The sequence below is a fragment of the Monodelphis domestica genome, chromosome 4, assembly GCF_027887165.1.
Source record: "Monodelphis domestica isolate mMonDom1 chromosome 4, mMonDom1.pri, whole genome shotgun sequence".
Lineage (NCBI taxonomy): Eukaryota > Metazoa > Chordata > Mammalia > Didelphimorphia > Didelphidae > Monodelphis > Monodelphis domestica.
This window is the reverse complement of record NC_077230.1, coordinates 287146076-287157771: the sequence shown is the minus strand read 5'-3', so window position 1 is coordinate 287157771 and position 11696 is coordinate 287146076. Positions and strand designations below refer to the sequence as shown.

The window sequence follows — 11696 nt, the reverse complement described above, 5'->3', positions numbered from 1 at the left end:
GTAGTCCTGTGGCCAGGGACCGAGAACTACAGCTTCCGGCGAGTGACGTAGAGTCATTAAAAAGGACGCTAGGCGTGGCCTCGTGGTCTTTGGAGGCTGCTGGTCTCCGCGTGTGTTACGAAGTTGCTGCAGAGGGTAAAAGTGGTCAGGCTTGGGACCTTAAGAGAGAATTGCTATTCACTTGAATGAGGGTTAGAAATGACGGTGGGAAAATGGGTCAGGCCTGCTGGAACGAGACGAGAGCATTGGAGGTTGGAGCTGAGGGAACTGGTACTATTCACTGGGTGGTCGTACTTTCCTGCACTTAAGAGATCCTTTACAATTAGCTTCTCATCTCTATCCCCTTCGTGTATCCAGAAATCGATCAGACTACCTCAAACTTCCCCTCTACCTTCTGTTTGCAACTTTCAGGCAAGATCCCCTTTGATCTCTGCCGCAATCCCTTCCCCACCCCCCACCTCCCCTCTGCCTTGTACATTTCCCAGGACTAGTCAGTCTGCTGCCTTACCTGCTCCAGAATTCTCATTTCTCCGGATCCCTGCTGAGGGAGCATGCCGAGGCAACGGAAGAGAGCATGCCAGGATACACCTGAGCCTGGTAAGTAGCTATGCTGTCATCGGCTACTCTTGGGCAGCACCCCAGGCACCTGTCTGGTACACTGCTTGAAGGCAGCTACTTTGAGAGCTTTGCACTTAAGAGGGAGTATATGCCGCGTATTAAAAAGCCCCTTTGTTCGTGTTCTGTTGATAGAATGCAGTTATTACTCTCTTTTCTTATAGTGATCGTCATGAAAAATGCAACAAGTTATTTTTAGAGAAATGCAAATTAAAGTAACTCTGAGGTTCCACCTTATAGCTATCAGATTGGCAAAATTGACAAAGGGAAGAGTTGTTGGGAGGATTGGAAAATAGGTATACTAATGCATTCTTGTAGAACTGTGAATTGGTCCAGCCGTTCTGGAAAGCACCTAGGAAACTGTGCCTTAAAGTATATAAACTGTGAAAACCTTTCGATCCAGAGACACTATCAAATACCCCCAAAGACATAGAAGAAAGGAAAAGGAGTCATGTTCACAAAATATTTGTAGGTGCTCTTTGTAGAGTAGGAAAAATGTAGAAACCAAAAGGATTCTATCTTTTGGGGAATGGTTAAAACAAATGGATTATTTGTGGATTATCCACTGGAAAATTTTCAGTCTAATGGTAGTAATTATTATTGTTGTTTCCTGCTGGTTTCAGTGTTCCTCTTATGTAAATAGGCTTCTATACCCAATAAATGTTTCTCCTCTGTGGGGATTATAAAGGTGAGCAGGTCAAAAGTTTCTGATTTAGGGCCTTTACAACCTAATCCACTAAAAGAGTTTGCACATGGCAGGAGAGCAGTAAAGACAATAACAAAATTATAGAGTAGGGAGAAATCACATGCTCTAGCAGGTAATGGTAAGTTTTATATGCATAGAGGTAGGAAACTGATTTGAGCCACAAACTTTTATAACAATTGTTGTTCAGTCATCCAGTTGCATCTGAACACTAGGCCCTAATATCTTTTATTTCCCAAAGTCTGTCCAATGTGGCAAAAATTTATTAGCTGAGACACAAAAAAAGTGAAAGTCTCCAAGCCAAAAAGAAATAGGTTTATTGAGAGAGGGCTGGTCTCACAATAAAGCTAGACTCTGGTTGGCAAGCAAAGACCCAGTGCCTTGTGAATAGTCTCCTTATATACCCCAAAACTTGTATAAAAGATATAATAGCTTTTCAGATATATTTATAGTTACCCAAGGATGAATCACATAAAATAAAAATAAAAAATAGAGTAAAAGAGATGGAAAAATCAGGTAACATGGTGTTTTTGAACCACAACTTCACACAGTAGAACATAGGGTGGAGAAGTGTCAGAAAACTTTATGCCTGCTATATGATTCTTCTTAGAAATAATTCTTTCAGAATTAAGTGATTACTATTTTTAGAAATATTTAATACTTATAATCGTATACTAATTTGGTTCCAACAGGACTGAACTATTAATTGAATACTGATTCATTTCCAAAAGGACTAAACTACTAAAAATGCTTACTGTAGAATCATATATGATTCAGATACAGAAAATACTCCAGATAGAATTATATCTTGATTATTCTCAGAAAAGTTTAAGATCTATGATCACAAAAATAACTAAATTGTGAAAAAACTGCTGCTCTAATATATCAAAATAATTGAATTTTGGAAAATCTGCTGATACTGATGTAATTGTGAGGGGGATAGGGAATTTCACATTCACCCCAAGTTCATGTTTGTTACTTCCATGATACTATCCATTTCAATCCCCTCTTCTTTTTGTCTTCAATTGTTTCCAACATCAATCTTTTCTAGTGAGTCTTGTCTTCTCATTATGTAGTCAAAGTTTTTAAGTTTCAGCTTCTGTATTTGTTCTTATTGTCTGAGTTAATTTCTTTAAGTATTAACTGATTTCATCTCCTTGCTGTCCAAGGACCCCTCAAAAATCTCCATTACCATAATTTCAAGGTGTCACTTCTGCAGTGCTCAGCCTTCTGTATAGTCCAACTCTCACAGCCATACATTACTGGGGGGGAAAAAAACCATAACTTTGACTTAATGGACCTTTGTCAGAAAGATGCCTCTGCTTTTTAGTATCCTGTCAACAAATCTAATAATTAGAGCTGGCCAAAAAAGTCAGAGACCTCTTCATGAGGAGTAAAAGTCAAAGGTTATTCTTTAGCTGAATATGGACAACATTTGTCAGGGTGCTGGAAACAAGTATGGATTCATGTTTTGAATAAGAGTTTAGACTGGGTCAACCCCTAAAACCTGATCCAACTCTGGGATTCTATGATTTTTGACAGGTTGGAGGCAGGAGGGAAGAAACAGTATGAATCACTGTTTGGAGATGGGGCCCACAGACCAATCATTTGGGAGAATGAAGATTAAGAAATGGTGTTGAATTTGGTGATTGACAGATCATCATTAATGAACATGAAATGGAAAGTAGAGTGGCAGTGGCAGAAAGCCAGATTTCAAGGCTTTTAAATCATGAAGAAATGTATACATGAAGTATAAACAGTTTTGACAGTAAAGAGGAAAAAATTAACTTGAATATGTAGCAGGATCAAGGGAAGATTTTTTGGTTTAAGGATAGAAGAGACCTGTGCATATTTTCAGGTAGAGGGGAAAGAACCATTTAAGAATTGAAGATTGAATGTAGTTGTCAGAGGAAGAGTAAATTTAATGGAATCCCATAGAGAGGTGTTCAAGAGAACATATGGAAGGGGTTAGAATTGACAAGGAAGAGGATCACCTGGGTGTAAAATTTTTCTTTCCATAGGTAATTAGATCTAGTTTTTTTTGGCAGATACAACCACATTATTTTTCTTCAAAGGGTTCAAATATTTTAAAGGGAGGGAACGATTTTGATATATATCCAGAAATGATTGTGATGTTTCAGAAAGGCATCAGTAATACCTATTTTTCCTTAAAATAATTAAAGCAATATTTTAAATTCAGCTATTATTATTAAAAAGAAGAAACCAATATTTTTTTAATTTCAGAAACTTTAATGCAATAAAAAATTCTACTTCCATAAATGAATGTCACAAAACAAGAGCTATAAGGATAAGCAACAAAGTCCTTTTACTATCAAAGTAGATTAATTATCTAACCCCAGCAAGGCCAAGAGTTTCTTTCTGGCTACATTCCAAATTCCATGAGAAAGTATTCAAGAATATAAAGTATCTTTCCATTGACTCTCCTATGAATACTCAAAAGTATGAGGTGGTTTTTTAAGTAATCACATTTTAAGTTTCATTTCACAATTTAAGTATTTTATATACATTCATAAAACAAACATCTTATTTTTTTATTAGCTTATTTGTGCTACAACTTTCTATTAAGAACATAGCCAGTTGATTTAAATTATTATCATAAACCCATCACATAGGTATAACATTTATAGAACCACTGAAATAATACAGGAAAAATGACTTCATTAAAGACATTAGACAGTGAAATTTAAAACAACAATAATAATAGTACCTTGGTATAGGGACAATAGAACTAGCCTGGGAATCAGAAGACATTAATTCAAATTCTGCTTCTGTCATTTTCTGTGTGACAGTATGCAAATTATTTATTGTCTCTGAATTTGTTTCTTATCTGGCCAAGGGCAGCTCTGCCACTTGAGAAGCCAATATTCTTATACATTATTGGTCAGATTTGTGATCCATGAGTTTATCTGTGAAGGAAAACTTCCTCCCATAGATGCAGCTTTCAGTAGCTTTTCTGTGAATTATAGTCTTACCATGTTCTCTATAGCAATGAAGATCCAGTTTTTAATTGCTAATAATAGTACTTTTCATAGTGTTTTTACATTAATCATTTTAAGCAAACTTTTGGGAGGGGTGCAGGGGTTTCAGTTCTGTGATCACATCTTTGTTGAGCAATGCTTTCAGGTTGAGCCCTTCATGGATGGAGGTTGTCAACTCTGACTTATAGTCTTAGTTGCTTGAGGACCCCCAGAGGTTACTTGGTTTGTCCAGGGTCACACTGGTAAGATGTATCAAAAGCAGCACTCGAACCCAGAGAACGTTTGACTCCCAGGCAAATACCACAATGCCTGTTCTCAAATTATAATCGGAAGAATAAATCTAGTGTTAGCAAAAAAAAAAATAATAATAATATAACACATTCCAAAGTCAAATGCAACAGACTTTTGCATTTTAATAATAATAATTAAAGCTGACATTAAATTGAGCCTTTTTAAAAAGTTTGCAAAAGGTTTTGTATACATTATTAAGATGATTTTTTTTCACCACTCTATTATCATAGAAAATTGAGACATATTCCTTGTCTCTAAATCATTCCAGGGACACAGAACTATATTCTAATTGCTCTCTTTTCCTAGCCTTGAACATCATCTCTCTTTCCACTTAACAAATCTTTATTGAGGTCTTGTTTGTCCAGCTCTGTGAGGGTGCACAAAAGACAGATGAGGTATTGTTCTTCTGTTGTTCAATTGTTTAAGTTGAGGCTGTCTCTTTGTGACTTGTTTGTTGGAACTGCTTGTCATTTCTTTATGTTCATTTAACAGATGAGGAAATTTCCACACAGCTACTAAGTGCCTGAGGCAAGATTTGAAAGCAGAAAGATGAATCTTGCCTAACTCCAGGCCTGGCACTATATCCTCTGCCACCTAGTTGCCATAAAACTACACATCCCAGATAGGACTCGAACCCAAATCCCTGGTTTAGGATGCCAGTGTGTTAAACATTAGGCCACAGAAACTTAGGGAAATAAACCAGCACACAAGAAATTTAGTAATTTACCAAGTTATGGGTACCAACTAAAAAATCTTCACCTGCTACCCCTTATGCTGCTTAATTATTAGTCAATCATTAAGGATTTATTAACCACAGACTTTCTGCCAGGTGTTGTACAAGGTTCTGGGGATTCAGGAACAAAAGTGAAGCATTTCTGCACTGAAGATTTTGGTGGCCCCTGCTGGTCTACTGAATAAACAGCAGACCTTGGAATTATTTTGTATATATTTTGAGAGTAAATATATGTAAGCTCTCACAAGGAAGGGGATGTTTCATTTTTTTTCTCCCATTACCTAGCTAATACCTGGCACGTGGTAGGTTCATGAAAAATGCTTGCTGAGATTTTTTTTAACCCATACCTTCTTGTTTTGGGATAAATCCTATGAATTGGTTTAAGGCAGAAGAGAGGTAAGGGCTAGCAGTAGGCGGTCAAGTGACTTGCCCAGGGTCACATAGCTGGGAAGCATCTGAGGCCAGATTTGAACCCACAATCACCCAACTCTAGTCCTGGCTATTAATCCACCCAGCTGCCCTGACCGATCTTGACATTTATGGCTTTCTATTGCCTGGATCTAATATACCTTTCTCTCGTGACTCTGACCCAATTCTTACTCACCTCAGTCTCATCATTGTTCCTGCTCCTGCAGATTTCTCCTTATTTACATCTGTGAATCCTTCCCCTCCTTTGAGGTTTATTCTAATGAAGCTTTCCTTGATTCTTCTAGCTCAAGTTTTAATTGTTTTTCAGTTATGCCCTATTTTTCTTGGCAAAGATATTAGAGTGGTTTGCCTTTTCGTTCTCCAGTTCACTTTGCAGTTGAGGACATGGAGGTAAACAGGGTCTTGCCCAGGTCACCCAGCTAGCCTGAGGCCAGTTTTGAACTCTGGTAGAAGTCTTTTTGGCCAACACTATCCACTGCGCCACCTAGCTGAAAGGGATCTTTTTCCTCTTCATAGTGTATTGACTGAATCTATTTATCCTATTCCTTCTCGTATTGTACTTATTTTTATACAATCGGATTACTAATTTCTTGAGATTAGAGCCCGTGTTGTGTGTTTCTTTGTGTCCCCAGGCCCTCATATTTGTTATGTTGAATAGGCTGTTGAGGCAGAAGGAAATTCAGAGAAGTGACATCATTATGGACTGGAATGGGTAGGGATAGCTTTAGCAGAGATGGATGTCTCCTTGGTCTTGAGGGAGTTGTGTTATTTATGTGGAGAGGAGACCAGGATTTCCAGGGTTTGGGGGGGGGGATACAACTAAGAAGCACGGCAAGTCCTTGCGTCCTCTTTTTGTAGAAACAGAGGCGCCAGCAGGTAAACTTGTCAAAGCCAACAAGGCTGAGATTCCAGCTGAGCCATTGGGAGAAGCAAAGACCTCTGACTCCCCAGAGAAGAACCGGGCCACTAAAGAGAGTGGAAATGAGACAAGCCGTTATTGGCTAATGAAATCAGAGCCAGAAAGCCGGCTGGAGAAAGGCATAGATGTGAAGGTAAGACCTGTGGCAGCCATCTCCATCAGAGCGTATGGATGAGGGCTAACTATTTACCTGTCTGTGGGGCTCTCTCACGAAACTACTCAGGACAGCAGGAATGAGAACAAGGGTAAAGAATGAGCAAAATTAGCATCTTCTGAACCTCAGTTTTCCGCATTTGTGAAATGGAGATAATACTTGTACTGCCTCCCAGGGCTCTCTTGACAGAAGTGCTCTGCAAACCTTAAAGCCTAACCCAAGTCGTTGTTAGGATGAGTTGCTTAGCAAAACTTACCGCATACTTATTATTGCATCGCTGTCTACTAGGTGCACTATTCAGGGTAACTTTTTTTTTTAAACCCTTACCTTCCATCTTGGAGTCAATACTGTGTATTGGCTCCAAGGCAGAAGAGTGGTAAGGGCTAGGCAATGGGGGTAAAGTGACTTGCCCAGGGTCACACAGCTGGGAAGTGTCTGAAGCCAGATTTGAACCTAGGACCTCCCGTCTCTAGGCCTGACTCTCAATCCACTGAGCCACCCAGCTGCCCCCTCAGGGTAACCTTTTAATCCTGGATTGGTTTTCCTCTGCTGCCCAATAGGCTTCCAGGCACTTCCCTACATGACAGGTCAGTCTGTATTAGGAAGCACAAACCAGTTTTTAAAATAATGAGAGAAATGAAATGGAGAATATTTTAGAAAATAAATGACATAATGAAATGTTAATAAATAAGACATGGGATCCCAATCATTTTATCTTTTGAATTATCTAAGTTGCTGTTCCTGTCCATTAGCAAGGGCAGTTAAGAGTTGACTCTATATTGCTGCTTCTAAGCAAACCAGAAGACTTGGGGCAGAAATAAGGAAACAAGGCCATTTCCCTCCCTTCTATGTGGGCTACCTCAGAAAGTAATGTTAGGTTGCCATCTTCCTCTTCTCTCTGGGGCAGGAAACCAGGAAAGAGGAGTTGATGCTAGGGCCACAGTCTGAGAAGTTTCCATATCATCAAACATGCTGTTCCAGGTAGCTGAGAAGACCTGGGACATGTACTAGGATGATTGTGGGATTGTTGACCTAGGGCTGAAAGTCTTCGGGGCCATCTAATCAAATCCCCTCATTTTACAGGAGAGGAGACTAAAGCCCAGGGATTGCCCCAAGGTCCCACAGTGATTATATCAAAGGTGGGCTTTAAACCCAGGCCTTCCTGAATTATACCACCATCTCTTGCTCTCTCCCCAGTTTATGTCCGGAGCTTCAGGGCCCAAGTAGCAGGCCTTAGCTATCTACATGAGGCCACACATTTATTAGAGGGATGTTCTCATTGTTTAGAACATCTTGGGGCCTCCTCTATTGAATTGGCCTCCAGAACCTATCCCACATTCTTAGGAATATCTTCATACATGGCAAATTTTCATTCTTGGAGAATGTATTTGATTTTGGGGAACAGCAATAAGTCATTCAAGGTTAAGCCAGATTAAAGTGAGGAATAAGTTGAATAATCTTGTTTTTAGGGAAAATGATAAAATGACAATTATAATAATTTTGGAACACTGGCTATTTGGGCAGTAGCCTGTTCCACGTTGCTTTATATAATGAAAGTAACTGGTGGCAGTCTGTGTGTAGAGAGGCAGGGAAAGAGGCAGTGCTGATGGGGGAGAGAGATGAAGAAAAAGAGTCAAGAATTCAAACCTATTTTTCTATTTTTCCTGAAGGCCCTAATGGCAACCAACGTGTTGCTTTTGACAAGTATGCCAAGGCTGTGGAAGTCTGTTGTAGGGTCCTGTACCTAAAAATTAGGCTCCGAGAGAGAATGCATAGGAATAGATTGAAGGAAATAGAAGGAGGTGGAATATTTGGCTCAGCGTCCCCATGGATCTAGTCATCTTGATGGGTGAACTGTTAGAAGCAGTTTATTTACCAAAATAGAGGGGAAACAATAAAGTAGAGAAATGTAAAAGGTGTTAGAGAAAAAAACCTATACTAGTCCTCAGCCAGGAGGGCTGGTTGTGAGTAATCACATGGCCTCCTCCAAGATGGAATCTAGTCTCTTAGGAAACTAGGAAAGGAGTTAGCCTTTTCACTCACCCAACCAAGTAGTCCAGGAGTCAGAGTCTTAAGTTGATGTCAGGATTCACACTACAATCTCCAATGAGGTTCCCTCCAAGACTATCTCCAGGAGACATTCTCCATTAGACTCAACTTCACCAGCCTCCCAACTGAAGGATTTTGTGGCATTTATGGTGGTTTCCTATCCCCGCCCATCTTCACAGAGGCCAATCACATTTTCCAAAATTGTTACACCTCTGAGTTCTCACCTTTGGATTCACATGTTTTTGAGTGTGTGAACTCTTAAAAGAATTCAAAAGTTTCTGGCTGTTTGAGTTATAAAAAAGGGTGGAGCTCTTCCAAGTATTTTGCTGGCTTCTTACCTCTAAAGGTGTTAACTCTCCTCCTAGGAGTAAGAGTTTATGGACCTCCCTTACTTTAGGGTTAAGTATGGGAGTATTTTTTTTTGGTGATTAATTCAAAAGTAGACAAAGGAGAGTTAATCCTGTCTTCAGTCTAGTGAGGTACTAAGTAAGAGTATTTAAGTTATTGTTATTCCAAAGTGTTAACTCCAACTAGGAAAAGAGAACAAAGGCTTCCCTTTTCACAAAGGGCAAACTCAATAGAAGAGAACCAAGAATTTCCTTTCATAGAACCTTGGGAATGGGAAGAAGGAAGCAGTCTTGTTTCCTCAGAGCCCTAATGCCTGTGACAACAGGTAGAGGAACCAAGAAGCCTTTGATAAATTATTTTCTTACACATCCAACTCCTAACATTCTCTTATTATTACTATCTTGAGCAGTTTGGCATTGAGGATCTCAAAGCCCAGCCCAGACAGACAGCATGCTGGGATGGTGTTCGAAACTACCAGGTATGGAGAAGGACATTTGGGATAGAATGGGGAAAAATAGCCTTTTTTTTCCTGAGTATCCTAGACCTCAGAACCTTTTCCCCAAAGCAGTATCTGCCCACAAGTAACCATTATTAGGGTGTTTTCAAATGAGGCCTCAAAATTCTCAATTGAATGCAATCCATTTCCTAGCCAATGTTAGGATATATTTTGGTTACATATTCTTCTGTTTTAGCAGAGAAATAAGTAGTATGTATTCCTTCTCTTGCTTGAAAAGGAAGTTCCTCAAGAGCCCCACCTGTTGTGGATAGGAATTTGACCTCTTGTGGGGAAAGTGTTTCTTAGAATGTTCTAAAAAAGACAATTGCTTGTTCTTCACCCTGGAACAGGCTCGGAACTTCCTGAGAACAATGAAGCTGGGAGAGAAGGCCTTCTTCTATCACAGCAACTGTAAGGAACCAGGCATCGCAGGCCTTGTGAAGGTTAGACAAGGTCTGGGGTTGGAGGGCCAGGGGAAGTGATCCCCCTTTCCCCTAAGCCTGGCCTTGGAGAAAAGGTGAGGCAAGAGAAGGTCGCCGTCACACACCTTTCTTATTTCCATAGCTCTTCTCTGCAAGATAGAAAAGGATCAGGCAAGGGACTGAGCTCAACTCTGATGCAATCTTAACCCAGGCAATAGATACTTTCTTTTGGCAAATGGGAATGTGAAGCCCATATGGAGATAACAACAGCTTTACCAGGCTATATCTGAAAGTTATTTAGGGCAATGTGTTAAACATGTCAGTTGAACTATTTTATTATTATCTGTACTCATTGATGAGGCTAGTGGCATAGATATTGCAATAACTATTTGGATATATATATTACTGTTGCCTTAAGACAAATGGTACTAGTTAGCACTGCCTGAGGACATACCAGATAGAGAGGGTGAATGCCAGGGGATTAAGGTTAAAGTCTAGCATAGTATCTAAAAATTGGATGGATAAATCTCTGCCTAAATCAGTAGGAGCTATATGTATTGGCAAATCATGGGATATGTATCTGTTTCCAGATTGTGAAGGAGGCCTACCCTGACCACACACAATTTGAGAAAGACAGCCCTCATTATGACCCATCGAGCAAGAAAGACAACCCCAAGTGGTCCATGGTAAATGGTTCATCCCCTTGTTCCTAGTCTAGGGAGTGATAAGAACAAGGAATATCTTCGTGGGAACACATTAGGACTCCCTTGAACAACAAAAGACATTGAACAAGCACTAGAAACCTTGATTTGGGCACTGAAGAGCTGTCCATAAAGAGCACGTTGTCCCCCTTGGCAGTGGCTTCTGTGGGTCATGTGAAATAACGGACCATTGCCTGGGTGAATCCAGGGTCTGGATCTACTATTCCTCACATGTCTTTCTGTTTTAGGTGGATGTCCAGTTTATTCGAATGACCAAACGTTTTATTCCTCTGGCTGAACTGAAGGGCTATTACCATGCCCACAAAGACATTGGTGGTCCTTTACAAAACATGGCTCTCTTCACCCGTCAGAGACTCTCAGTGCAGCCTGTGACCCAAGGTGAGAACTATCTCCCCTATGTCTTACACTCATGCCAAAACCACCTGACCTCCTGCTCAAGCCTTCTCTTTTCCCTCTTTGGTAGGAGAATTTGATTTTGTCTTGAGCCTGGAGGATAAGAAGCCAAGTTAATCAGCAGCTTCTTGTTCTCAAACCAAGTCTTGCCTCTCTGACGAGGTGAAGGGGATTTGGATTTGCTGGTTACTTTTTTTTCTTCAGCGCTGGTCTGTCTGTGTACCTGGTATATGTGTGCGTGTTTTTTTTTTTAATTAAAACATCAATATCAAAGGACACTGGGTGCAATCAGCTTGTTTCTTAACGGCAAGTTGTAAATTTTACCTTGATGTTCACTTGTGGCTTGGGGAGGAACTTTGGACTGCTTTTAAGCCTTTGATGGCAATATGTACCTGCCGGGATGGAGGAAGGCTCTAACTGGCA

The 11696-nt window shown here is 40.1% G+C and overlaps 1 protein-coding gene across 4 annotated transcripts; it reads left to right on the top strand.

The window, feature by feature from the left end:
* Positions 1-22: 22 nt before the first annotated feature.
* Positions 23-11551, top strand: THYN1 (thymocyte nuclear protein 1). 4 transcript variants are annotated; one of them, XM_007495161.2, is made up of 8 exons: positions 23-135; positions 486-597; positions 6629-6822; positions 9650-9718; positions 10087-10179; positions 10749-10844; positions 11108-11258; positions 11344-11551. In XM_007495161.2, exons 2-8 carry the CDS (start codon positions 552-554, stop codon positions 11388-11390), a joined length of 696 nt encoding a protein of 231 aa, XP_007495223.1. In that variant the 5' UTR covers positions 23-135; positions 486-551; the 3' UTR covers positions 11391-11551. The 4 variants fall into 4 exon arrangements, with proteins under 4 accessions (XP_007495223.1, XP_007495224.1, XP_007495225.1 ...); XM_007495162.2 differs by having other exon boundaries at positions 58-135; positions 412-597; XM_007495163.3 differs by having other exon boundaries at positions 120-251.
* The last annotated feature ends 145 nt before the right edge of the window (positions 11552-11696 follow it).

Bases quoted from the DNA above. Each gene is read 5' to 3' on its own strand.
- THYN1 (XM_007495161.2), top strand. From the start codon at position 552: ATGCCGAGGCAACGGAAGAGAGCATGCCAGGATACACCTGAGCCTG. The intron at 6,823-9,649 runs GTAAGACCTGTG...TATCTTGAGCAG, and splicing joins AGAAAGGCATAGATGTGAAG to TTTGGCATTGAGGATCTCAA. The intron at 11,259-11,343 runs GTGAGAACTATC...CCTCTTTGGTAG, and splicing joins AGTGCAGCCTGTGACCCAAG to GAGAATTTGATTTTGTCTTG.